At 36.8% G+C, this 25,259-nt stretch overlaps 3 protein-coding genes across 5 annotated transcripts; 1 reads left to right on the forward strand and 2 right to left on the reverse strand.

Moving 5' to 3' along the window:
* Positions 1-7,343: 7,343 nt before the first annotated feature.
* On the forward strand, positions 7,344-16,592 carry LOC307125489 (uncharacterized protein). 3 transcript variants are annotated; one of them, XM_079815357.1, is made up of 7 exons: positions 7,354-7,412; positions 7,596-7,646; positions 12,192-12,293; positions 15,502-15,684; positions 15,782-15,975; positions 16,230-16,248; positions 16,339-16,592. In XM_079815357.1, the coding sequence occupies exons 1-7, from the start codon at positions 7,382-7,384 to the stop codon at positions 16,386-16,388; spliced, it is 630 nt and encodes a 209-aa protein (XP_079671483.1). In that variant the 5' UTR covers positions 7,354-7,381; the 3' UTR covers positions 16,389-16,592. The 3 variants fall into 3 exon arrangements, with proteins under 3 accessions (XP_079671484.1, XP_079671485.1, XP_079671483.1); XM_079815358.1 differs by lacking the exon at positions 12,192-12,293 and having other exon boundaries at positions 7,344-7,412; XM_079815359.1 differs by lacking the exon at positions 12,192-12,293 and having other exon boundaries at positions 7,352-7,412; positions 7,599-7,646.
* A 1,816-nt stretch (positions 16,593-18,408) lies between these two features.
* Positions 18,409-19,104, reverse strand: LOC307125403 (uncharacterized protein; the record flags this gene model as incomplete). The annotated part of the gene is made up of 2 exons (XM_079815255.1): positions 18,409-18,640; positions 18,968-19,104. 2 exons carry the CDS (start codon positions 19,102-19,104, stop codon positions 18,409-18,411), a joined length of 369 nt encoding a protein of 122 aa, XP_079671381.1.
* Positions 19,105-19,849: 745 nt separating this feature from the next.
* Positions 19,850-22,861, reverse strand: LOC307125493 (uncharacterized protein). Its single transcript, XM_079815365.1, has 6 exons — positions 22,433-22,861; positions 22,244-22,330; positions 22,069-22,110; positions 21,637-21,761; positions 21,068-21,157; positions 19,850-20,680 (listed from the first exon to the last, which is right to left on the reverse strand). Exons 1-6 carry the CDS (start codon positions 22,611-22,613, stop codon positions 20,594-20,596), a joined length of 612 nt encoding a protein of 203 aa, XP_079671491.1. The 5' UTR covers positions 22,614-22,861; the 3' UTR covers positions 19,850-20,593.
* Between the last annotated feature and the right edge of the window lie 2,398 nt (positions 22,862-25,259).

Below are 25,259 nucleotides of genomic sequence, written 5' to 3' on the forward strand. Positions count from 1 at the left end.
AGCACAAAATCTGATGACTGATAGGGGTCTGATCAATATAACTGAAACTGCTTGTGTGTGTGCGTGTGTGTGTGTGCGTGTGTGTGTCCATGGCCTATTGTCCTTAGTCATATAACCAGGGTAGTGTATTATTGTAGTATTTCTCATCCTTACTACGATCATACACTCACATTAAGATTTCAAACTGTGCCTCTCTCAAATGTAGCTCTGTTAACAGCAGACTGAACTGCTATATAAATTTAAAACATACATACCTGGCCAGACAGTAGATATCCATCAAATTTCTCTGTCTGACCTGTTAACGATACTCTGACTGGTTTTTACACTTCTGCAACTTACTTTTTACACACACACACACACACACACACACACACACACACACACACACACACACACACACACACAAACACACACACACACAAACACACACACACTTGCCCTGTAATAGTGAATGTGCTCCAGTTTCCTTTTGATTATTTTGTTCAGTTACAAGGGAACAGGGTCTTTTCATACCATCTAGACAGTGGTGCCTGTCTTAACGTAGCATGTTCTTTTTTAAATGATTGTAAAAGTCAAAACAGCTCTTTTGACTTTTACAATTCGTGTATAGAAATGATCCTGTTTTAGTGCCAAATTCCTAACTCTATTGATCATGCACTGAGGAAAATAAGCGAAACATGCTTTTTAAGACCAGATTTTTAGTAACCAATATTTTTCTCTTTTGCCTGCACAATCTGCATATTTTTTTATCACTTATTTGCTAATGTAAACTCTTATCTCACATAGTACAGAACAGCTGCCTTCAGTTACCAGGAATCAACATGAAGCCTTATAGTGCTTATGAATGCCTTGTCTATCATGTACAAATAAAAGATTCCTTAGGTTATGCTTATTATATACAGGTTAATTTATACGCAAGACATGTGACATTCAGTGCAGTATTTTGAATTGTTTAATAGAGGTGACATTTCCTTACAGTGTTAATATTCATCTTCCACATCACTTATACAGTGGTTGTCAATGATTACAGATAACAGGGTCATTCCACGAAATCGGTGCCTTTTGTGTCCCTAAGAAATAATCAGACATAGAATTATTATAACAAAACATAAATTTGTGATTTAAAAACATAATAATACTATGTATTGTTTCCTCAATATTACATCAAATGAAAGTCAATTAAATATTATTTTAAGTAATTAAAATTGCTTCTAAGATGATAAGGGTAAGGTTTTTGCCATGTCCCTCGATATGATTGTTCTTTTTCAGCAGGACATTTAATTTGCAAACTGAAGGCAAAATTATTCTAAAATCACATTTGCATATAGCTATAAGTATATTCTTATTGTTAAGCAGTGTTTGGGCATAAGTATACTTTTTTTTTTTTAACATATAAATCATTTTATCGTTGTCCCTTGATTCCATGTCATTCCTGTTACCCTCACCAAAAACCCCTAAAAAACAATTGTACATTCCAGTGACATCACTTCCAGGAAGTTACATCATCTCTCATCATTATTCCAACAGTTAAAACAAAAGTAATTTTCTCTCTCTCTTTTATAATGTTCTATTTTTGATGATTTATGAGGGTTGACTGAGGTGGGGACATCATGCAATGTCAAACCTGTTACCATTTTTAAAGTATAAATTAAAATTATTATTTATTTAACATAATGAAATCAATATCTACAAGTAATATCGCTTCAAAGTTTACACCATGTGCTTTTGTGGTATTGACTATTAGCTAGCAGTTAGCAAATTAGCTTGAATTTGTCAAACCTGTTACCGTCAGCCCTGTTACTTTTCTAGTAACAGGTTGTGACATGTGGGTAACAGGGATGACATGCAATGTGTCACCTAAGCCACACTGTTTTTAAAGTTTATCTGTGTAAAATGCAAACATTTTTAAATGTCATCCTGCGTGTATTATTGAGCTAATGCCTATATTATTCAGAGTGGGTGGTATATGAGGATCAGTTACATTTTTAGTTAGAATTGTTGGTATTAGTATTATTGGTAATTAAAGTATTAACTGTTTAAATAGTTTTAACATTTGTGTGATTTAAATTTTATTTTATATTTGCACTTTAATGCACTTTTTCAGATGATAGTAGTATGCCATTAAGTGCAGCAGAAAAACAAATGATATTGGAAGAATGTTTGTAACCAAGCAGATCTCGCCCTCCATATTTTTTTCCTACTATGGTAGTCAAAATTTTAGATATCTTTGAAATGTAATGTGCTTCACTAATACAGCTATGCCAAGTAAGTGCAAAAAATATAATGCAATTTAAAAAGTTTACAATATTATGTAAACAAATTTGTGCAGTGTATGCTGAAGAATGTGTGTCCTGTCATCCCTGTTACTCTGGTCAGTCCTGTTACCATGATGTCAATCCTGTTACCGTCATTAATTTCATAAAAAATATTAAAATTATATTTGAAATGGCCTTCCCAGTTTTTCCATTGTAAACCTATCAACATTGTATTTTGAACAAAGCCCTTCTTTTAATATCTCTCTTGTAAAAATATATATTTTTCTTAATTGGCATGTGATCATCCTCTAAAATTAGTAAATTCTTGGTCATCTGAATGACAAATATAAGATTGAAAAAAATTATCCAAAATTTGAAACAATCCAACTGAAAAGAGGGACTAAAATACTGCTCAAATACGTTAAAACTATAACATATTTCTAATTAAAACTATTGTATATAGTAACGCTTGTGTCTGTAACAGGGATGACAAAAATATCAAAACATGAGGTAGATAAATAGTCATAAAATAAAAAATTTCGTAGCCTGAGATGGCACAATAGAATTTATTGTCATTTTAAGCTGTCTTCATTTCATGGATATTTTTAAAACATAGATTAAACTTATTTTATATTTTAATTTTTCTAAGTTGAAAAGGCACCGATTTCGTGGAATGACCCAACATGCATACCTCCCAACTGAAACGTTCGCATACTTCATAATCTGTACTAAGGATTTAAACAGAACAACAACAGGTGGTGATTATAATGAGAGGTGGGCTTAATAATGTCCCCTTAAAAGTTTGAACCTCTGTGTTTACTTCTAATCCTGAGCAGGACTTATGCCTTTTTAAATCCACCTCATGGGTAGATCATTACAAAAACAAAGACTGCATCAAATCGTGTTTGTGTGTGCTTGTTTGTCTGTTTCTGTCGGTCCAGTCCAACTGCAAAGTGTGTTTGGCTATTCTATTTTGCTCCATGTCTTTTCTTTACTATATTTTGATTGCCTTATTGTCTTTATTATGTCTTATTTAATACACGGCAGCTGTAAAAGATGCTTTTTATTCTAGATCAGTGGGAAGTTTCAAGATTCTGCATTCTAGCAGTGGGATTTTTTTTTCTTTCTTCAGACTGACAATTTTATAGAGTGGTTTGGTGTATAAAATTGTATGTCCCTGCAGACTTTCTTTCCAGAAAACATTAACATGGTATTAAGTGATGTAGAAATACAGCCAAGGTCATATGTATACTGTAGGTAAGGACTATCTGTATAGTCCAGAAAAAAGAAACTAAAAAAAGAAAGAAAAGTAATCCTTTATTGTCTATAATACCTGCAAATTATTGGGAAAAGGGTCTGATATGCACAATCAGGGGTCTGTGTAAAGTTACAACGTTGATCTGTTCTTCTGTATATCTAATGCTATGAAACATTCAATGACAATTGTGTATAAAGGGGTTTTAATAAGAGAGTTATTAGGCTGTGGGCTACTGTATAGTTCTGTGAATAAGGGGAAATACTGGGCTCGGGTGGGCATGGGAGACTGTATGGTATGGATATAGTAGAAATGTCTGTTAAATTCAGAAATTCCTCAATGAGTATTGCCTGTGATTAAGACAATGTCACTCCAATTTATGGAAAAATGAAAAAAGAATGAGAGAACTAAAATAAGTGTACCGTGTCTTTTTTATTATCAGATTGTCGTCCATGTTGAAAAAGGCTTGTGTGTGCGCGTGCGAGCATGTGCTTGTGTGGCTGAAGTCTAGACAGACACCCGCCTCTGAAATGACTTTCAAGGATAAACCACCTGCCAAGATGCTTGATCATAATAGGAGTGTGAACGTGGCCGCGCGTGCGTTTGCGTGTGTCGACATACAGACCGGTCGGCGTTTCCGAGACTCTGAGGCGGCCATTGCCCTATGAAAAAAACCCAACAACAACATCATCCCTCGCACGGAAAGACAGTAACGTTCACATGCGTTCAGTCTGTCTGTGTGCCAATGCTAGGCCTCTGAGGACACCGTGTGGTTAGTGTGGAGTAAAACATCAACAACATAGCTACTGTTTTTCTTTTCAATAGTATCCAAACGCCGCAGCGCCATTTGTGACAGTCTCAGATGATGTGTAATATTCAGGGATTTACGCGAGTTATGTAATCTACTTTTTAAAAACTACACTTTGAGTAATTAGTAAGTATATATTATATATATTATAACGCATTTAAAATTTACTGAGTTCATTTTTACCATGTAGGCCTATTCATTGGCTCTCCTGTCCCCAAGAGAAATCGCGAGTAAGGTGCAGTGTGCACTGTCTAAATTAAATTGTTATTGTAGTTCTAGACTAAATGTTTGCATGCATTTTATCATCTCATTTGCAAAAAAAAAAAATTCAGATTCAGCATTCCTAAAATGAGTAAAAACAGTTAAACGGAAGCTTTAGTACGCAGACCTGCAAATAATTAAACGGTTAAATAATACGTATATTTTATGTAGGCCTATTTAATTTCACTTTATTACAGAGAGATAAGGGCTTGGCCCCTATTGTATATGTTAATATTCTTATTCTTCCTCCCCAAAGGGAGTGTATTGCAGTCCTGAGAACTGTAATGAAATTTGGCACACTTGATGGTAATGAATAGTTATCTGACCAATTTTGGGGTCTCTGGTCTATAATGCACCACCAGTAAAAAAAAAAAAAAAAATTTGAAACGGTTATAACTTTCGAAACCTTTGATCTACAAAAATGAAACTTTGTAGCCTACCTGATTCATCCCATCACGCTGATCACATTCAACATTTTACATTAAGACTCCACCAATTACAGTGGTGGCCATTTTGAGTATTCAGTATTCAGTGTTTTTGCTACTCCTTCAAAATGTGGTCCAATTCTTATGAGAATTGGCTCAGATGATCTTTAGACCGAGCTGCACAGAAATGAATAAACAGTCAATAAACATTTTTTTTATTCATCTTGGTTCAAAAGTTATGTTGTGAACTTAAATATGTTGACCCAAAATTGGTTCAGACTCAGAGGCTGTATCACCAAACTTTGATCAATGGTATAATTTATCGGAAACATGATCTGATAGGAAATGCAACAGGTACACTGCCTCCTTCAGATCGTGAGATATAAAAATTAGCAACTTTGCTAATAACTTTTGAACAGTTTGTCTGAAAATCATGTCTATGGATACCTTGTGTCATGTCGAATCTGAGGAATATGCAATATATTTTAAATGTTTTGACATATCGGCACAAAATTAGGTAGGGATCGTTGACAGCATGCCCTAAAGGTGAGAAGTTTCAACACAGCGCCACCTAGTGTTCCAGAGTTATAAAGATTTTTGGAAGGAAAAAAAAAAACATAACTTTTAAAAACATTGTCCAAATTGTTTTCTCTGTGTCATTTCGTTCTTCTGATGATATGCCAAGTGTTGCTTTGGTGTACTCATTCTTACAATGAACTGACTCAAATGGAGTTTCTACACCTCAGCCAATCATATCTAGTTGAGCACACAGATGCCCTAGAGTCACAAAGGAGCAAGAGCAGCATTGGTGAATGTGTGAGGGGATAGAGCTAAGCCAAAGGGAAGAACTCAAAACTGTTATGCTTCATCCTCGAAAGCGAACCTGAGAAACTTTAGGGTAAACATCTGTCTTTCCTGGGATGGCTGTGCCAGCTGTCTCTTAGCGTCCTGGTATCTGTCAACGACAGTGTTGCATTGCATTGTCGAACAGGCCAGAAAGTGAGATTGGGGAGTTCAGGAGGAGAGCCTTAAGCACCTGCACCGTAGAGTATGCTGAAGTAGCCCTGGCGCCGAGTATGGATTCCTCCAAGACCTAGACACCTCAGTGTGAAGGTTCTACTGAGCGGGAGATGGTGGCGGGGAGGTTGCTCCTGGCCAGGTGTTAGAAGAAGCAGTAATTTAGTTTAGACTGTGTGGCCTGTCTCCAGGTTTAACTTTACCACAGCATGAGTAACAACATTGTGCAGCTCCTCAAACGTGACTTAGAGGACTGCTTTGCTGATGCTCCCGCCTGTCTATCTGCATCCAACTCCTCAGAATCAGACACAGACAGCATGAGTTTCTCATTTTTGTCTGAAGAAATCAAGGAGCGAGCTTCAGGATATAGAATGGGGTCCAAAAAGTCTGTATAAAGGGCAAGAGAAAGGACTCGACCACCCGTCTCCCGCTCCTCTTCCGCCAAACATGCAAGCCCCATGATCCACATGATCCATTTGAAAACAAAGACCCATACAATAAACTGTCAATAATATAATGTGTTACCTATAAATACATTAAATCAAGTCACATTCATTTATCTAGCACTCTTTACAAATGTAGTAGTCAAAGAGCACACCCAGGCTCCTAAATGATGACGAAGAATTGACAGACATCCATCAAGTGGTAGAGGTTATTACGTGTGGAGGTTTTTGGTCCAATAATTAGAATATCTGGTTCCTAATTAAGTAGTAGGAAATTAGTCATCCAATTTTTTTATATCAGATATGCATTTCATAAATAATGTGAATAATAGCTAATGCCATGTTACTATGGTTTCTAAGTGATAGTTTTAGTTCAGTTCAGGTGTGTCTCGTCAAGTAGCCTATCTTGTTAGCTCACCTGTTTGCCCGCAGGTTTCTAAATTAACTTTTTTGATCACCAGCCAATGTGGCTGATAACTTTCTAAAGTTACCAGCCAATCAGAATTTCCACTAGCCAATTTTTTTCCAGTGAAAATAAGAGAAATAAGAGTGCCACTGAATGCATTTGATCATTTTACTAACATTGTTGGCATGAGAAACACATAAAGTAGCCTACAATGCATACCATTTTATTTAATGGCATCTTTTAATTAAGGCCAGTAGGCTATCACTGATACTAATATACTGATGTCTCTATGAAATAACATTTCATTGACACTTCAATTAAATAACACATTAACATGTATTAAGCTTAAAAAAAGAACAACTTTTAATTTAAGTGATTTTAAAAACAATCCCTGTTGCCACTCAGTCCCGGCTGAGGGGAAAGTGACGTCAATAGCCCTCTGTAGGCTATCTAGCTTTCTTTCTCGCTTTCACTTTCACATTCTGCCAAAGCATTCACCGGACGGATTTGTATGAACAATAACATTCAACAGAACAAGAAAGGTAGGGGAAATGTAACATTTGACGAATATGACAATATGCAAACGAGTGAGATAATCTGTCAGAATCGTTTTTACAAGAAAGTTTATAGGCATGTCCGTTTTCTTTACTAGAGTCGCAATTTAGCAGCGACATACAAAATCCACAACACACAATTGTTCTGATTAATGTCGCATTTTCTTTCAGCAGCTAACATTTCCATCTCTACACTTCAGAAAATGACAATGCTGCCTACGAGTAAGTCACACATTGGTTATTATATAATAATGACTATTCTCAATCTTTTAGTGTAAAAGGGACAGTTCACCTAAAAAATACACTTAGCCTATGTTGTTCATAATGTAGGCCTGTAAAACAAGTTGTTTGGCAGAATGACACTGGACCGCCCGCTTTGATTGTGTAGGCTACTGTAGTGGTGGGGAATATAACGATGTTTGCACAAAGTAGCCTATACTTTTTTTTTTGTACTATAGTACAAAGAAGTTCTGAAAACGGTTTTATTGTGGCCAGCCTAAGGCACACCTGTGCAATAATCATGCTGTCTAATCTGCATCTTGATATGCCACACCTGTGAGGTGGATGGATTATCTCGGCAAAGGAGAAGTGCTCTCTAACACCGATTTAGACAGATTTGTGAACAATATTTGAGAGAAATAGGCCTATTGTGTAGGCTACATAGAAAAAGTTTCAGATCTTTGAGTTCAGCTCATGAAAAATGGGGGCAAAAACAAGTGTTGAGTTTATTTTTGTTCAGTGTATATAGAAAATATTTTTTAGCGACCGTGAAGTTATTACTTATTCAAAATAAGTAGGCCTACCTGCTCAAAATGTGTAAAATGAGAGTATGTGATGTCGGATGCAGCCATTCCCTGCAACCCAATGTGTATACTATCCACCCTATCCGCCCTAAATAGTATTGAAAATGACTAATGTCACATACTATTTAGGAAGGATAGTATGCACATTGAGATGCAGGCTGTCTTATTATTGGGGAGATGAGAGGGTCTCTGGGGTTTTAACATTGGAGAAAGTGTAACGGCTAACTTGGATCATGTGATAGCCTATGTAATGACAATGACGTCAGTGCCCGCCGCTCAAAGTTTTATGACAGTTAATCGCAGTTTATGTTAATCGGTTTCTTGTGGATTAGCGCGTTGATCTTGTGAATAAATATTCTACATTTGGTGTTATATCTTTATTAGCTCTATTAGCTGAAATGAATCTCTGCAGGGCACATAAAACTACATTTAAGATTTCACTAAAACTTAATTGTAATTTAATACATATTTAATTCATTAAAATTATATGTATTTTTTTTACCTTCATTCATAAAAAGCGTTATATAATCTTTATTAGGCACACAGCAGTCCTAAATCATTACAATACAAGTCTAACAGATATAAAGACATGCCATTTTTTTATTTTCATTAAACAATATACAATATAACACAATATTTAGCTATTATTAAATCATTCATTTTCTCTTTATTCATTCAAATGAATAATATCAGCATCATATGCATACATGCAGTTATAACAGTCATTACAATTCAAGTCTTATCATAACTGGTAAAACCTGAAAGCCATAAAAAGAAAATGTAGGTAGGCTACTTTTTACATTTTACTTTCTTTAGAAAATATACAATATCACTCAATATTACTATTAAATGCTATGGTAATGCCGTAAATGAGTCCTACCTGTCGCAACATTCCCATCTCTGCCTTCTCTTTTCAAATAACCTTTTTATCATAGTAAAATCTACTTAGTTCCCAACAAAAGTATTTGTAAGCGTAACAAAATTTACAACAAAAGTAGACTAAAACATGTCTTGTGGACAGGCAGTCGAATCAGTCGATCATTCATTAAATGATCAACTATTTCCTCACAAAATCGGTTTCCAAAAAAAAAAAAGCAGGGCAGTTTAAACTGTGACAGGATGCACCTAAAGGAAGGGTAGGTAAGATTTGGTTAAAAAACTTTTTTTCCAAATTTGTTTAAACTTTCTTTATAAATCAATACATAATTAAAATGTAAGTACTCTGAAAAAGAAAGTATAAAAATTGATTGTCTGTAGACCTCTCACGACTGTTTTAAAGACAGCTCATTATTTCCATTCACTCCACCTTCTCCCTTCTGGGCTCTTTCCAAAGCCACGCCCCCAAAACACATGAACGCGCTACGCCGACAGCGATCAGCTCAGCTGAAAGACGCATTATTTACCTGAGGCGAGCGGAGAAGAAGTGCATGTAGTGACATCATGTCAGAATCACATCACAAAAATCTAACTTTATCATTATGAATATAAACAAATAAGATGTCTTTTAGTACTCACTATCAAGCTAGAATAACGATACTGGTAAAGTTTAAAATACACACACAACACAGAGTCTACGACACACACAGATACAAGATAAAAACATCAGTAAACATTGGTAGAGTATATAAAAACAAACCAAGGGCCGAAATAAACGTGCAGGTAAAGTTCCCGGTGAACATGGTAAAAGAGTTTAGACAGAGGGTAGTAGCTAAAGCTAACTTAGTTCTAAAAAAAGTTCCTGGATGCGGTGTACTAGCTTTTACACATGCATTTTGTTATCTAAAGTTACATTTTGCGAAATACAACACTACAGCGATCAACTTGAGCTAAGCATATTGAGTATTTATCATCTCTACTAATGGTTCGCTAAGTGTATAACATATGCTAAGTAATGTTATGTTAGCTATATTAGGCAGCTACGTGTGCTAGTGAGACATGCTTCATGAAAACATAAACCAAAAAAAATTATAATCAAAATGAAAGATTACCTGTCCAGCAGAAATACAGCCTCTTGAACTCCTCAAATCAAACGGGTGCGCCAGGGTTGCCAGGTTTTCACAACAAAATCCGCCCAATTGCTACTCAAAACTAGCCCAAAACAAGCCCAATCGTGTTTCTCCAGTAAAAATCGCATTTGGGGGGTAAAATATGTGTCTTTTTGGTAGGGCTGCCTGCTCAAATTCGCAAATCCCGGGGCAATATCACATAATTGGGGTCGCTTCAACCCGCGGACCTGAAAAACAGCCCGCGGCAACAGTGTTTGAAGTAGCCCGACTTGGCAACAGTGGGGTGCGCGCATGTGGGCAGATCCTGTAGCAAAAGCGGCGGTAGCCATGGTAGCGAGAGAGAGTGACAGGCGCCCAAGCCAATCACTTGTTTCGGCCCGAACGAAAATAATGAGTGGTGTTTATTGCAGATTAAAAAGTCTAGAGTCACTCTCTTTTTCAGAGTACTTCAATTTTAATTATGTATTGACATATAAAGAAAGTTTAAACAAATTTGGACAAAAGAGTTTTAGATCATTCTTACCTACCCTACCTTTAACTAAGCGACAGAGCTTTCTGTTAAAAACGCAATTATGACGAAGTAGTATGTTCCAAAGCTTGCCTACTCTTCTGCTACACGCTCAAAAGCATGTACTTTTTCTTAACAAAAACAGTACATATTTTTAGGACATAGTAGGTGAATTGTGATGCAGCAACGTTCTTAAATACAATACTACAATGCTAAATGGATGGATGTATAATCGCTACATGGTTCAATTATAATCATGTTTTTTTTTGCCAATGGGGCAAATTCAGATGGGGCTGACACTGAACCCATGGATTTATTTAGTTTAATCTTGATGCCACCTAGCCAATTCTACTCCAATAGACCTGATTCAAACGCAACATTTTATGATATTCTAAGACCCATATTTTTAACATAAGAGTGGGAGCAGCCATTTTAAACTTGTGCAAGGCTTGCGGTGTCAGCCACTTCCAGTTATTTCACCTGTTCAAAAACTGTTCAATACATTGCTTGATGTTGCATGGATGAATGATCATTTTTTTAATGATTTTACATGATTTTAAGTGGCATACTTAAAAGTAATGGCTTCCTTTTAGCAACTATACAAAAAAAAAAAAAACAAGGCATCATCAAGTACATTGTCTCATTTGATAGAAAACCTTTAAAATTTTGAAAAAAAAACTAACAAGATTTTGATCATGTTTGGAGGTTCTTACAGTATGTCACAACACTGTTGAGAAAACCCCTGAAAAAGTTATGGAATTTATTGATTTATTTTGTTATAATTCATGCTTGACATGATGATGATGCCGCCTGATCACCGCCTGATTTATGAAGCTGTGCGCACCTCTGAAATCCAGGCGTACGCAATACCTGCCCTTGATAAATGCCGCGGCTGAAAAGGATCGTCATTAGAATAACACGCCCCTATATATTCAAGTCTCTGCCTCCCCCACGCCCTCATTTTACGCCATGGACACACGGAAGACGGCAAAGAAGCGAGACTTCTCTGACGTGGAGATCGAGACCATTACCAGGGAAGTGGGAAAAAAACTAAATTGTTTTATTTGGGAGTTTAAAGAGTGGGATTAAAGGCGCCCACAAAAAGGTGTACGGTGGAAATCCAGATTAAATAGCTGTTTGGATGAGAAATTACCTATCACAATTCATTATTTTACAGCATGTGTTGTGAAATAATATGCATTTAATTTCGTATCACGTCACATGTATTGGGTTGTACAATAGTGATGATGATGATGTGATGTGGAGTACCATTCATTCACATTAATATAATTGCATGACAATTTGTAAGAATCTTATTATTATGATTTGTATTATTAATGACGCTTATTGTTATTTAGAAGAAGAATGTTGTTATTATTATTATTTATTTTATTATTATTTAAAAGAAGAATGTCATTTTTATTATTTTGTCAGTCTGAATTATTTTCAGTCCCAGTCCGTGCGCAGCTGCCGGGCCTAACCTTGAACCGTCAGGTAAAGCGCACAGGCTCGCAACTGGAGGGATACATATGCCTACAAATCAAATGCTTTGGTAAAGTCACACAAATTAAACATTGAAGTCCATGTTGCACAAAAATAAACACTGAAGTTTATAATTACTATATCCCTATTCGCACAGGATTATATGTGGGGACCTCTGGTGATTTGTAATAATTGCAGAGAATGTCTGTGATCTTAATCCCGTGCGAATCGGCCATGTCTGTAATATGTAGAGTAAATATTCCCCTGCAAATGACCTACAATATTTTGCCAAACACCGAGGTCCCGTGATAACATTAGTCCCGTACGAATCGGCATCTCTGTGATTTGGCCGGGATTAGGCGGATCGTATATCATTCTTGCAAGGTTTTTGTGTCCTGTGCGCATTTCTATCTTTATCTTTCACGAAGAATGGAGCTAGGCTGCATATAATGCATATCGTTATGAATTCCCGTGCATTTTTTTACAGTGGGTCATAAAATAGCATATCTTTGTCAGTGCGTTTTGTGGTGTTAGGAATTGTTTTTCTGCGCATTTTCGCACTTACTCAAAACGTGCGTACACCACCTCCTGAGCTGGCGTAGGATTTGAGCGTGCAGTACGCCAACGTCCTTATTGATAAATCTCAAAGTCAACGTGGTTTTGGGTGTACGCCAGGTGTACGCTGGAAATTTGGTGTACGCACTTTTGATAAATGAGTGCCATTGTCCCTACCAGGGGCATTGCTAGACCCCCTTTTACTGGGGCACGTGCCCCAGTATAAATCTGCTGTGCCCCAGTAAAATCTCAAGCTTGAATTTTAACATTTTATTATATTTGTCAATGTATTTAGATTGATAATCCCGAAATTGAATCTATATACAACGTAGTAGCGTACTCGGTTCCCTTAGATACGGAGCGAGTACTGCGTTGTTCGTTACTCCCAGACCAAGTTGGGGATATAACAAAAGACATGTGAGTGCAACAGTTCATGCAGAAAGGACCTGCGATTGAAGCGCAGGGACCTCTAGATTATAAAATCTATCAAATGTGGACGGTGAGGCCCAGCCGGCCGCCACACAGATGTCATCAATGGAAATGCCAGATGACCATGCCCATGAGGAGGCCATGCCTCTCGTGGAGTGTGCTTTGACTCTCAAGGGACATTGACGGCCCAAGGAGGAGTATGCAAGAGCTGTGGCGTCAACGTTCCATCTAGATAGTCTAAGCTTTGTGACCGGAAGACCTTTCGTGTGGCCACCAAAGCAAACAAGAGCTGCTCCGCCTGTCGAAAAGAGACGGAGCGATCAATGTAGGCCCTCAGGGCTCTGACAGGACAGAGAAGGTTCAACTCCTGTTCATCCTGAGAAGGAGGAAGGGCGGAGAGAACTACCATCTGCGCCCTAAAAAGGGTAGATAGGATTTTTGGAACGTATCCATGTCTAGGTTTCAGGATGACCATAGAGTCGTTAGGCCCAAACTCAAGACACAAGGGGCTCACAGAGAGCGCCTGCATCTCTCCAACGCGCTTTACCGATGCCAGCGCTAGCAGCAAGGCGGTTTTTAGCGGCAGGGGTCGAAGGTCAGCAGTCTGGATAGGTTCAAATGGAGGACTTTTAAGGCCCCTGAGAACCACAGACAGGTCCCAAGTAGGGACCGTGAGGGGACGAGGAGGGTTTAGCCTCCTGGAGCCCTTGAGGAAGCGAACAACAAGATTGTTTCCTCCTATAGACTGCCCTGCTATAGGAGTGTGTGAAGCAGCTATAGCCGCAACATAGACTTTAAAAGTAGAGGGGGAATGGCCTCTATCCATTAAGTCTTGAAGGAATGACAATATCTGAGATATGTCACAGTTTAGAGGGTCACCGCCCCAAGTTTTGCTCCAGGAGGCAAAGACGGCCCACTTTGAGGCATAGAGGTGTCTCGTAGACGGAGCTCTGGCCTGAGAAATAGTGTTTTTAAATGGCTCCCGTTGAGAAACCACACATGAAGGTCCCACAGCTCGGGTCTGGGGTGCCAAATTATCCCTCTCGCTTGGGAGAGGAGGTCCCGTCTCAGAGGGATCGGCCATGGCCTCAGGGGCGATAACCGAGACAGCTCTGAGAACCATGGTTGGGTCCTCCAAAGAGGAGCCACCAGGAGAACCTTGTGTTTGTCCTCCCTGGTTCGCTTGATCACCTGGGGAATCAGAGCAATCTGAAAAAAAAAAAAATTCCTTTATGGGAAAAGCATAAAGGAGGAGGCTGGGCCAATCATGGGCCAGCGCCTCCCTGGCTTTTGAGAAATGTATTGAAAAGATTTAATTAGTCATTATTATCATTGTGTAATGTAGAAGAATGCAAATCTGCAAGAAAGTTCTCTCCGGTTTTATTATTTCCATGTATAGTGTATGCCTTTTATGCCATAAAGCATGTTGAGAATGTTCATGTAAAGTATGTAGAAGATACTTAGATAAATATTTTCATAAATAGGCCTATTAATATCTCTACACGTTTACCTTTCCCAGTACTTGTTGCAGTGTAGGAATAGTGGGTTAAGCGAAGGAAATTTGTAAATCCTAGCCCTAGTGCATTGTGTGACACACTTCTAGCAGGCTTTCAAGAAAAAAAGTAATGGGGGCCTGTGCCCCAGTAGAGCTTTATGTCTAGCAACGCCCCTTGTCCCTATACCCGCACCATATATGAGATCCAAATTCCATTGAACTTTCAAATGACATTTGAAAACACTGCGTCTATAATCGCGATGCGATCGGATCCTGGAAGTATAGCTATAGCCACGCAGCATGTCATGTCCCTCTGTGAGGATTTTTTCTAGATCTAAACATCACGTTATATTGTGTGTTGTCTCGTTTGAATCAAGATAAACTGCTCTAAATAAAGCTGTGTGATTTACTATGGTTTAATAACATTTCGCAAAGTTACAAAGCAGAACAACATGAAGGTGAATAATAACAGAATTAAAATTTTTAGGTGAATATCCCATTTAAGGCCAATAAGGTCCAAAATAACATTTAGTGTCAATTGAACACAGCAGTGTGTTTGACTGCAAGTAGGATATAGTACATTTCACGTGTCATACATTTCATTTATTTTTTGGTTATTTCACATCTGATTTTACTTGTCATATAACTATCAGCTTCTTATAAAAGTTTGAAGACATTTAAAAGCCTTTAAATTTGTATCACACAATTATCTACATAATAACACAATACTTTAAATGCAGTTGTGTGGGATTCAGTTTGCAGTTGCTTTGAATTTTATGTTTTCATGTTTTTTCTCTAGTTAAATATACAATGGAAGCTCCTGACAGTGTCAAAAACATTGCTGATATATTCAAGAAAAAGATTTCAAAGAAAATCAATTTGAAAAAGGATAGCCATTCTGACAAGGCTATAACTTTAGTTTTCTTTCCAATTGTTTCTCGCACTGGAACTGACATTGACGCCACCGTCAGAGACATTGAAGGTAAGACATGGTTTACAGAAGATATTGCATTACATTCCTGTGTATAAAATTACATATATTGGACTGAAAATTGTCTACTCTTGCTTACTCTCCATAGGGAATAAGCCAGCCATTTTAGTGGCGCTTCATCACACATTTGACCCTGAGTGCTTTGTGTCAGACAGCAATAAATTTGTGGAAAGGGAGAATACACTTACAGTGGACTGTCTGTTCTTTGAAGATAAAGGATTACTAGAGTGTAAAAGGAATGAAGAAGCTTATAAAGAGGTCGTTAATTGGATGAAATCACAAGTATGTTTGCATTTCATCAGCAAGCATTACATGAAGATTGTTTTTGTTTTTTTATCTCCGCTTAATTTTGTTTGTTACGATCACACATTTTTTTCCTTACTTAAAAGTTTTCATTTTCTACATTAATGCATGTTTACATGTGGGGGCATGCACATTAGTGTGTGCATTTGTAAGAATATGTTTTAATATTTTAGAACTCATAAACATTATTTGGTTCACATGCTGATAACATTATTCTTTTTTTTTCCCACCAGAAAAGTAAACGGAAGCAAGGTAAGTTAGTATGTTGCTAATTTGTTATGGTTAATAATATCATACAAGTCAGATTAGATAACTGTTTTTGTTTTTACACTTAATCTTCAGAAAAGAGGGCAACCAAAGGAACTGGAAAAAAGGCGTGTACGGTCCTCTGAAAAGCAAAAAAAGAGCAAAAGACAAAATGGACAAAATTCCAGTTCAAATTCTGCACAGATGAATTGTTTCATATTCATATTTTACATGTACTTTGCTGATCTTAAACCCAGTGTCAGTTGTGAATCCCAATCTAGTTGAATACATTTGTTTGATTGTGTGTGTATTGATTGGCAATTAAATCCTCAAACAAAATTTGACATTGTACATTTTACAGCCTCATTTTGTCATGTTCAAGTTAGATATATATATATACACACACACACACACACACACACACACGCATATATATATATATATATATATATATATATATATATACATATATATACATATATATATATATATATATATATATATATATACATATATATACATATATATATATATATATATATATATATATATATATATATATATATATATATATATATATATATATATATATATATATATATATATACATATATATACATATATATATATATACATATATATACATATACATATATATATATATATATACACATACATACATACATACACTCACCTAAAGGATTATTAGGAACACCTGTTCAATTTCTCATTAATGCAATTATCTAATCAACCAATCACATGGCAGTTGCTTCAATGCATTTAGGGGTGTGGTCCTGGTCAAGACAATCTCCTGAACTCCAAACTGAATGTCAGAATGGGAAAGAAAGGTGATTTAAGCTATTTTGAGCGTGGCATGGTTGTTGGTGCCAGACGGGCCGGTCTGAGTATTTCACAATCTGCTCAGTTACTGGGATTTTCACGCACAACCATTTCTAGGGTTTACAAAGAATGGTGTGAAAAAGGAAAAACATCCAGTATGCGGCAGTCCTGTGGGCGAAAATGCCTTGTTGATGCTAGAGGTCAGAGGAGAATGGGCCGACTGATTCAAGCTGATAGCAGAGCAACTTTGACTGAAATAATCACTCGTTACAACCGAGGTATGCAGCAAAGCATTTGTGAAGCCACAACACGCACAACCTTGAGGCGGATGGGCTACAACAGCAGAAGACCCCACCGGGTACCACTCATCTCCACTACAAATAGGAAAAAGAGGCTACAATTTGCACGAGCTCACCAAAATTGGACAGTTGAAGACTGGAAAAATGTTGCCTGGTCTGCTGAGTCTCGATTTCTGTTGAGACATTCAGATGGTAGAGTCAGAATTTGGCGTAAACAGAATGAGAACATGGATCCATCATGCCTTGTTACCACTGTGCAGGCTGCTGGTGGTGGTGTAATGGTGTGGGGGATGTTTTCTTGGCACACTTGGCATCGTTTAAATGCCACGGCCTACCTGAGCATTGTTTCTGACCATGTCCATCCCTTTATGACCACCATGTACCCATCCTCTGATGGCTACTTCCAGCAGGATAATGCAACATGTCACAAAGCTCGAATCTTTTCAAATTGGTTTCTTGAACATGACAATGAGTTCACTGTACTAAAATGGCCCCCACAGTCACCAGATCTCAACCCAATAGAGCATCTTTGCGATGTGGTGGAACGGGAGCTTCGTGCCCTGGATGTACATCCCACAAATCTCCATCAACTGCAAGATGCTATCCTATCAATATGGGCCAACATTTCTAAAGAATGCTTCCAGCACCTTGTTGAATCAATGCCACGTAGAATTAAGGCAGTACTGAAGGCGAAAGGGGGTCAAACACAGTATTAGTATGGTGTTCCTAATAATCCTTTAGGTGAGTGTATTTATATATATATATATATGTGTGTGTGTGCAGTAAGTATTTAGACTGAGTAGATTCATCCATCCATTTTCCAAACCACTTGTCCTGTGTAGGGTCGCAGGGAAACCAATATGTGTCCAATAATTAAAAATTCATATTTCTTTCAGTCCATGTTCTTGTAGCATACAAAATAACAAATTCACTTGTTTACATAGTTCTATATTTATAATTAACTAAACATAACTAAACGTTATTATTTATTTTTTTTAAATCACAAAAAAATCGAAACTACACAGATTTATATATATTTTAGCGCATCGGTGTAATCTTGATCGCTGTCATCTTCTGTAACAGCAGAGACACAGGGGTTACTATGGCGATCTGAAACCTCAACAGAGTGACCTCTATGAGTTAACATCTCCACAAGCTCTGTTGCATGTGTCTGCTCAGTCACAATCTTCAGGGTGAATCTGGCCGAGTTTCCCAAGTTTGCAGCATCAACTGGGATAATCTCTATTTCGGCCATTTTCCTTTAGAAGTAGAAAGCGAGATCAGACATGTTAGAGATGATTGGCATGATATATAGCAGGGGTGCTCAATCCTGTTCCTGAAGATCTACCTTACTTCAAAGTTAAGCTCAAGTTATATTCAAATACATCTGAACTAGCTAATTAGGATTAACGTTACTTGAAAATTACAAACAGATAGTGTTGGACCAGTAGGTTACTGGCTCTGAACTGCAGGATGATCAAGAACAGGAATGAGCACCTGTGATACAGGGTGCGGTGGGATTGATATTGTGTTAATGGTAAACATATCTGTGAAATAGGCATATTAGTTTGTGTATGTTTTAGTACTCTGTTGGTCTTCTTTGATGTCGTCTCATGAGCCAGCATACAGCAAAGATGACCAGCAATAGGAGCAACAGCAACACCACAAACACGATGAAAATATCAGAGTTCAGCCACCGTGACAGAGAATCTCCTGAGTCCATCCCTACAGCGCAAAGACTACAATCGTTTAGGCCTACTCATGAAGCGTATTGCTGTTTGATCAATAACTATAAATGTTACATTATAAATGGCTGGTAATTGTTTGATATTTAGCGCTGGCAGCTAGCAACTTCTTATGAAAGAACAATATTTGTTTCTGGTGCAACGAAACAGACAACAACAAAAAGATTTTAAGTTAGATTTTAGTTTGTACAAGGATATTTGTATAAAGTAAGACGTTTCTTTGATGTAACGTTAGCATACCTGAATAATGGTCTGTTTGTTTGATTCTTCTGATCACCAGTTAACGTGCTCAGTTATGGCAAGGATGAAGACAGTGAACAAATATAATGGCTATAATAACATTATTTTAATTAAACATTAAAGTGAGAATACTAGCTTGATATTACTAGTTAGATTTACGTTTTGTTATTATTCAATTGCAACAACGGTTAAAACAGTTTAGCACTTCAAAACATTGCAGGAAGGGGGCGCTAAAACTCAGGATAAAATTCTCATACGCCTAGGACTTGCTGCTGACTTCTTTCAGGTGTTTGCATAAAGCAGTCAGCCAGTTGATGTAATCCGTTTATATTTTTTAGATATTTTATATTCGTTTTATTCATATCCTAGACAGCGGTAAAGAGGTTCACTTCTTGTCACTGCAGTGGTAGCCATTTCCCTCGAAGAAATACCACTTTTATAAAGATAACTCTGAGGAGAGGAGAAAAAGACGGTAAACCAAGTGAGCATATGAAATTAACTGATTTTATTGAATAATCATAGTCCCTCATGTCTGCATGATTCAATTTACCTAACAAATTCATCGTGTTTTTAAAGCAAGAACCACTGCATTATAAAACTGAAAGACAACCTCATATCTTTAATTTCTGAAGATAATATATTCTTAGCAATTAATAAAGCATTAAACATTATAAATGAGGTTATTCAGGGATAGTAAAATTCAGCAAGAAACAATATGAAAAGTTCAATGTAGCCTAAGTAAAACATAACTGAAAAATAAATGTATAAACTGAATGTAAAAAATATTATTTCAATAATAAAACCAATATGGATCAAGTAGCCTACAACATGAATATTTGCTCATGGAAGCTGATCTTTGGCCCATGAACTGTCCTATACACACATTCAATTCAAATGGCTTAAATTAAATCACCTTAAATTCAAAATCCCTGGCCAATGATGGCACACAGATCTAGATCACTGCAAACTGCTGGAGTTGTGAGGACAAGTGCTGCTTGAAGTATCATCAGAAAAGGGGTAGGGGGCAGAAGTACGGAAGAATAAGACAATGTGAATCTCAAGTTAAATTCATGAAAGTTCAAAGTCTGCAAAAGCTCAGAATATGCTAACTACTCAAAAATTCAACTGTAATTCGTACTCAGAATTCAGTGTTTTTCTGTTGTTTTAATTTACACATGTGGAAAAGTTTTGGCTCTCAGGCCTTCTTCAGTGAAGAAGTGAGTTCCCTCATACTCTCTCACACACAAATCCATCTCCATGATCCGTATCAACATCAGAGGTCATGATGCCACACTCATCATCATCAGCATCATCCTGAGACACAACCAGAACAGAAATATATTTTTACAGAAATGTATCAAAATGATGTTCACAGAATGTGAATTGAAATCTGAAACACATATAATTGATATTAGAAAACTTAATAATAACTTAATAATACTTACAAATAAATTTGAACAAAAAACATTATTTTTTTTATTATTTAATTTATCATCTTTTCTACACATACTTTTTTCTCTCACACACATAAACCATAGATACATTATACAGTATACAGCCATTTGTTTTCGAAAATCTAGAATTTTACAACCTTTCAACAGCATTAAAAGCTTTTCAACTGTCTAATTTTGGAAAGTGCCTGTTCAGGAAAAATTTTCATTAATATCTTAATGGTTTAAAATGTTAAAAAGCGAATTTTACCCCAAATGAAGAAGCACTTCCTCCAGATCCGTCTGATGGAGCTTTTGACACCAGAAATGTCTTTCCATTGGTTCTAGACATCAACCAGACCTGCCCATGAACACACACACACAACACTCAGCAAAATGTGTTCAAATAAAAAGTTCACTTTTAATTCATTTAAATTTCAACAAATTTAGTAATATAGTATACTTTAAGCCACTCTCAGACCCTCTCTACTACACACACTCAGCTATATTAACCATATAATAAATAATAACCAATTTAAGTGGTAAAATTACCCTGATCTTCATAAGCTCCGTATATAATATTTTATACTACTTTTACTCTCATGTACAGTAATGTTAACTTTATTATTTCATGTTGGATTTTTTTTTATTATTTTTTTTACATTTATTACATTTGTTGTTATATGCATTGTTAAATATAGTTTTTATTGCACTGTACTGCTGGTATTGTTTGTTAATGCATTGTCTTCTCCTAAATAAGATCAATTAAACCAATATAGTGTACTCATGCAGAAAACAGAGAGAGAAAGAGAGAGAGAAGTGGATGAATAGTTGCTGTACCTTGTTATGCACAGATAACACAGCAAGGCTGGCATTCCTCTTAGAGCAGAAGCTCTCAGCAGTGTAGCAGTCACTGTTGTCACTCCAGAACAAATAAAACACATTGTCATGGAGAAGCCACACTTCTGAAAGATAACAAAGAACATTCAGTATTACGTATGTTAGTTAACAGAAATTGCTTTGTATTAGTATTACTTTTCTGCCATGCCATGACAGTTTTAGAACAAAACCACACAAGAGCAATTTTAACAGTTCAGTTTTAGCTCATAAGATGATGCACACAACAGCCAAAATTAAGAACAATCAAATGTGTGAGCATTTTTACACATAAATGTAACACATCTGATAGAATCTGACAATGAAGAATATTTCACACATACAGGCTGAAGTGAGCAAAATTAGTTCTCACCAGTTAATAAAATGTAAACTAACCTTTTTGTCCTTTTATTGGTTGTGTTTCTTTGTTGTGAGAGTCTAAGATGGGAGAAAACCAATGTTATTCATAAATATTTGGTCGAACTACATTCAAATGTACTCATTACTGCTGTCACAAACCATTTTTTTCTCGATTACCATTACATTTCAAATGCTGTGTCATGAAACTTACAATTTAGGCCCACAAGGGTAAGGATGATGGTTGAGATAAGAATGTTCACAGCAAACAGCAAAAACACGCACTTCCTTTCATAACACTCTGTTAAACAGAGATGAATAAAGATTAATACAAAAACACTGATTGTAAATTACATAACATTTTGCTCTGTGAATTTCATCCACCCATCCTCTGTTGTCTTACCTGAGAACAGTGCCGTACAGTTAATAGTTCCTTGGTCCGTAGGTGGGACCTGGTACTGAAGAGTTTGATAAAGGTCTTCTGTTTTAACAGCATTATTTTTCTGTGTCTCCTTGTTTCTTGCATCTCCTTCAGCCTCTTCATATTCATTTATGCACACAGAAAAACGCTGCTGCAGCTCCATCACTCTCAAACACTTAATGGTATAGGCTACGCACAGTAACAAGAATCATGTATCACACCCTCTGAGAAGTGGTGATGCTAAATACTGAATGTAGTTGTGTTGACGATGTTAAAACGATAAAGTGTTGCTTTTCTTTTCTCTTCAGCACTTCCTTTTCTGTCCCAAGTCAGACCACATTTCTCCACATCCCTTGATGATGGTTTACTTGGATTTACATCCAGCAGTGCAGTTTAAGTCCCAGACAAGACAAAAACAGGAAGCAGCGGGAAGAGTTATAACTATAACTTGATGACCATAAAAAAAAAACATATTGCACACTTTGCAAAATGTCAAATAAAGCAGAAGGGAAAGCAAAAAGCAGTCTTCCTTAATTGCATTTACTTATTGTACAGAAGAGCTCTGTTCATACGGACAGCAATTCAATATTTGCAGGTCACTGTGCTGTTAATTTCTATAAGGTGTTCCTATACTCTAAACTTTCCATCAGTATCAGGCAGCAGATTACTATCTCAACTCTCACTGAGTCGCACCTCATTTGCATAAAGTACAATGCTGTAGAGAACTATTCCTTCCTATTTATTTTTTATATCCACATTTCTTCAGAGACAAACAATGCTCCCTCTCTCTTCACCCACTGACTGCTGAGCAAATTTTAAGTCAAGCTTCAACCCGTGGCTGGTGTTCTAATTCTGCTGGACCAAATTCTGCTTCTTTACTTTGGGCACATTATGGGAACTGCACTTTACTGTTTTGAGTATATAAAACTAGCACTTCAGGGTATCTTGGAGAGGAGTCTATGTCAAATCATGAACAGAATTAACTGATCAGAAAAATCAGTTCCTTCTTATGGGAGCATGCATTGGCTTATGAATTAATTAATTTCTTAAATGTTTGGAAAATCTTCTGAATCAATAATTATTTAAATACAAACAGTATGCAAGTTATTTATTTATTATTATTTGCAAATGCAGGAAACCAGCCCAAGTAGCCAGTGTTGGCTCAATCGGCCATGTTCTTGCAGCTGCTCACCAAAAGTGAGCCAGCTCTGACCCAGTAGCCTAATGGTTGCCAGATTTGGCTAGGCTTTATGTGTGTTGAATTCAGTCTTAGAATGTTTCACAGACGATAAGCATGTCCTCAGCTTTAGCCACATTCGACCCGAATACGGACCACAAGACAACTGATTATGTTATTATATTTCTGACAAAGAATTCGATTTTGCAGACATCTTTCTACCTAAACAAATAGCCGTCCAAACACAGCCCTGACGTCTATTGCTGGCTGGGTATTTGAGATGAGCAATCCAACACTCTCCATTGACTTTGCATTGCGTGAGGCTGCATCCTTGTCATTTCAGACTTATAACAAAAAACAGAACAATGTCTAAAAGCTGATATGTGACAAAGTGTACAGCAAACAAGCTAAAAAACACAGAAATAAGTTTTTATAAGCTGTCCACCCAAAAAACGTGACACTTCAGCAGGAAGAATGGGTCAATTTTGGGATCCTGACACTCAGTATGCCTATGTGTGCAGTAAACATTTTGTCACTGTTATGTCAAATATCCAAATGTCAGGTTTATATATTATATTTCCTGTCGCTGTGTGTACTTCTCAGTGTAATATAACGTGTCACGCTCTGTCTCAATGGCCTGTATCCACCTTTTTGTCCTCAAACACTCGTTTTTTGGGTCAACAGCTTATAAAAACTTCTGGGTTTTTGGTTGTGGGTTTTGTTTAGCTTGTTTGCTGTACACTTTGTCACATATCCTCTTTTAGACATTGTTCTGTTTTTTGTTATAAGTCCGAAATGACAAGGAGGCCGCTTCACGCAATGCAAAGTCAATGGAGAGCGTTCGATTGTTTTTCCCCCCCGGTGGGCGTGGTCTTCAGATTATGACGCGTGGTGCTCTGTTTCTATGGCTAAGATCATAGATATACATAATAAAAGCTAGATGTCTCGTCCCCACTGCTGGCCAATGGAGGTCGACGTCCACACCTGGCGGCCATCTTGTCACAGTCAGCTCGCTCACTCGTTACATTGTTTTATAATGGTGCATGTACTTTTTAAATAACCATAACTTGCTCAATTTTCTACCGATTTTCAAACTGTTTGGTTTGTTATAAACGTCAGAGATGTAGTTATGACACTACATACTTATGAATAATTATACATAATTTGTTCAATCATACAGAATTATAGCCATGTTAATAACGTTTGTAAGAAACCAAACCATATATATATATGGTGTTTATTTAGAAGAGCACAAAAAAGTCTGCACACTCTACCAAGAAAAAATCATTGAATGCGAGATAAAATCAATGCAAAAAAGAAAAAAAAGGCAAACGTTTATGTCACATGTGACCCTTTTCAATGCCAAGTTTATTTAGAAAATAGTTAACAATATAAATGGCACAAAGGCACATTTTGAGTGCACAGTTATACCTGGAAATAAATCAGAATAAGTAAGTGAACATCACATACCTGGCATTTCCAAGGTGTTTCTATGCACTGGTGAAAAATAGTTCCTGCTTCTAGTCAGTAAGCTCGTCACCTTTACCATATTCATGCAGTGTGGGCCAGTATCTGGTCACTATGATTCTCCCTGTTATCAGCATGCTCGTGGATGTTTTTTTCTTTTATCTT

This window comes from Gobio gobio, assembly GCF_949357685.1.
Source record: "Gobio gobio genome assembly, chromosome: 4".
Classification (NCBI taxonomy): domain Eukaryota; kingdom Metazoa; phylum Chordata; class Actinopteri; order Cypriniformes; family Gobionidae; genus Gobio; species Gobio gobio.